The 1,412-nt window shown below is 42.3% G+C and overlaps 1 protein-coding gene across 1 annotated transcript; it reads left to right on the top strand.

Moving 5' to 3' along the window:
* Positions 1-285: 285 nt before the first annotated feature.
* Pmar_PMAR026470 (conserved hypothetical protein) lies at positions 286-1,137 on the top strand (the record flags this gene model as incomplete). The annotated part of the gene is made up of 5 exons (XM_002766750.1): positions 286-341; positions 384-506; positions 561-627; positions 673-772; positions 1,095-1,137. Coding segments are annotated over 5 exons (389 nt in total), but the record flags the coding sequence as incomplete, so codon positions are not given.
* Positions 1,138-1,412: the final 275 nt, after the last annotated feature.

Here is a 1,412-nt window from a genome sequence, read left to right as displayed (position 1 = left end):
GTGGCGCGCGGTAATTTTTAATCATGCAGGTCTGGTCGTAATGGGCGCTCCTATAACCATACGTCGGCCATCTGATTACCAGGACTCCACTGTCCCCATGCTCAACGACTCTGTAGTGGCAGCAGTGGCTGCTGCTGCTAATAGTAGGGCGATGATGGGAGTATTTCGAAGAGTGGTAGATTAGTAGGAATTAATGGGAGTTCACTAAAATGAGTATCGATATTTTGTCAAAATCATGGGTGGAAAATTGACGAAAAAAAGGAAAAAAATTTTTTTTCGTGTTAGGTGCATCTGGCAGTATGAGTAGTCAAGCAACGAGTCGTATTGTCCGTTTCGCACAAGTAGGGGCCATTTGGGAGTATATTGCATATACTTGAGTTCAGGTGGTGCGAGTGGGACCTAACACCACTAAGGAGGAGTATAATGATGTTATAGAAGATATGAAAAGCGGATGTGGAGGCTTCGGTAAACTAGATGCGGTATATGTTGCTTCTGCTGATATTCATGTGAGTTTGTGATGAAAAAATTATCGTTAGTTCGTATCGGAATTTCAATGTTAGGATCCTTCTACTGAAGGCTTGGTCCTCGCTGCTGGTGATGTGTGTTTGGAGTACTCTGATCTCGGAGGTAGTAGATTGATATGCTTGGAAGTGTGTATAGATTACTCCTCAGGTGCCGAGGCGTGCATGCGTGGTATGCATGGACGTAAGTATGATGGTCAAGTCGTGCACATGAGTAGTGTTGATGAGGAAACCTGGCAGAATTTGGCGAAGTGAGTTGAGATTGGTGTGGTAGTAGTAATAGGAAATTAATGATATAGAGTCTGGGAAAATATGAGGAGGAAAATGAAGGAAAAATATGGGAGTAAATTATTGCCATTTTTGTACACTTCTACCCTGGGACGTGTGTGTGAATTCTCAGAATGCTCCTATAAGGAAACTCCCGAACATATTTTGTAATGATAATTATGAATAGAATATACTAAACTAACATCGTGTATTCATACTATGATTACCCTCATTATGTTTATCGCATGTAGCGCCGTCAGTAGTAGAATAGATGAAGTTGTTGTTGTTATTTTCTGCGTATTGTAGGCCGGTCCTCGTGGAGATGGACGCTGCCCTTGGTTTACTGTAAGATGGTGATCCGTCTTGGAGACCTGGTAGAGGCAGAAGTGGAGGAATTGTGGTATTACGTGAAACTATTGGTATTACTTCTCTTGTGTGGTCGTTTAGGGTTGCGTTCAGTGGCCACAGCGTTTGTTATGCAAACTTTGTATTATTCTATGAGCGAATCTCCAACTTCACTGTTGCCATCATATATAGCGATACCAGTAGCGGCGTTTCCTATATAGATTCTTGCTAACAGTTTTTATACTGCCGCACTGCTTAATGCGACGTCACAGGTCTAAA

Source organism: Perkinsus marinus (assembly GCF_000006405.1).
Source record: "Perkinsus marinus ATCC 50983 genomic scaffold scf_1104296971948, whole genome shotgun sequence".
In the NCBI taxonomy this organism is placed as follows: Eukaryota; Perkinsozoa; order Perkinsida; family Perkinsidae; genus Perkinsus; species Perkinsus marinus.
Note: the sequence above shows the minus strand (reverse complement) of the source record. Positions and strands in the feature narration are given on the sequence as shown.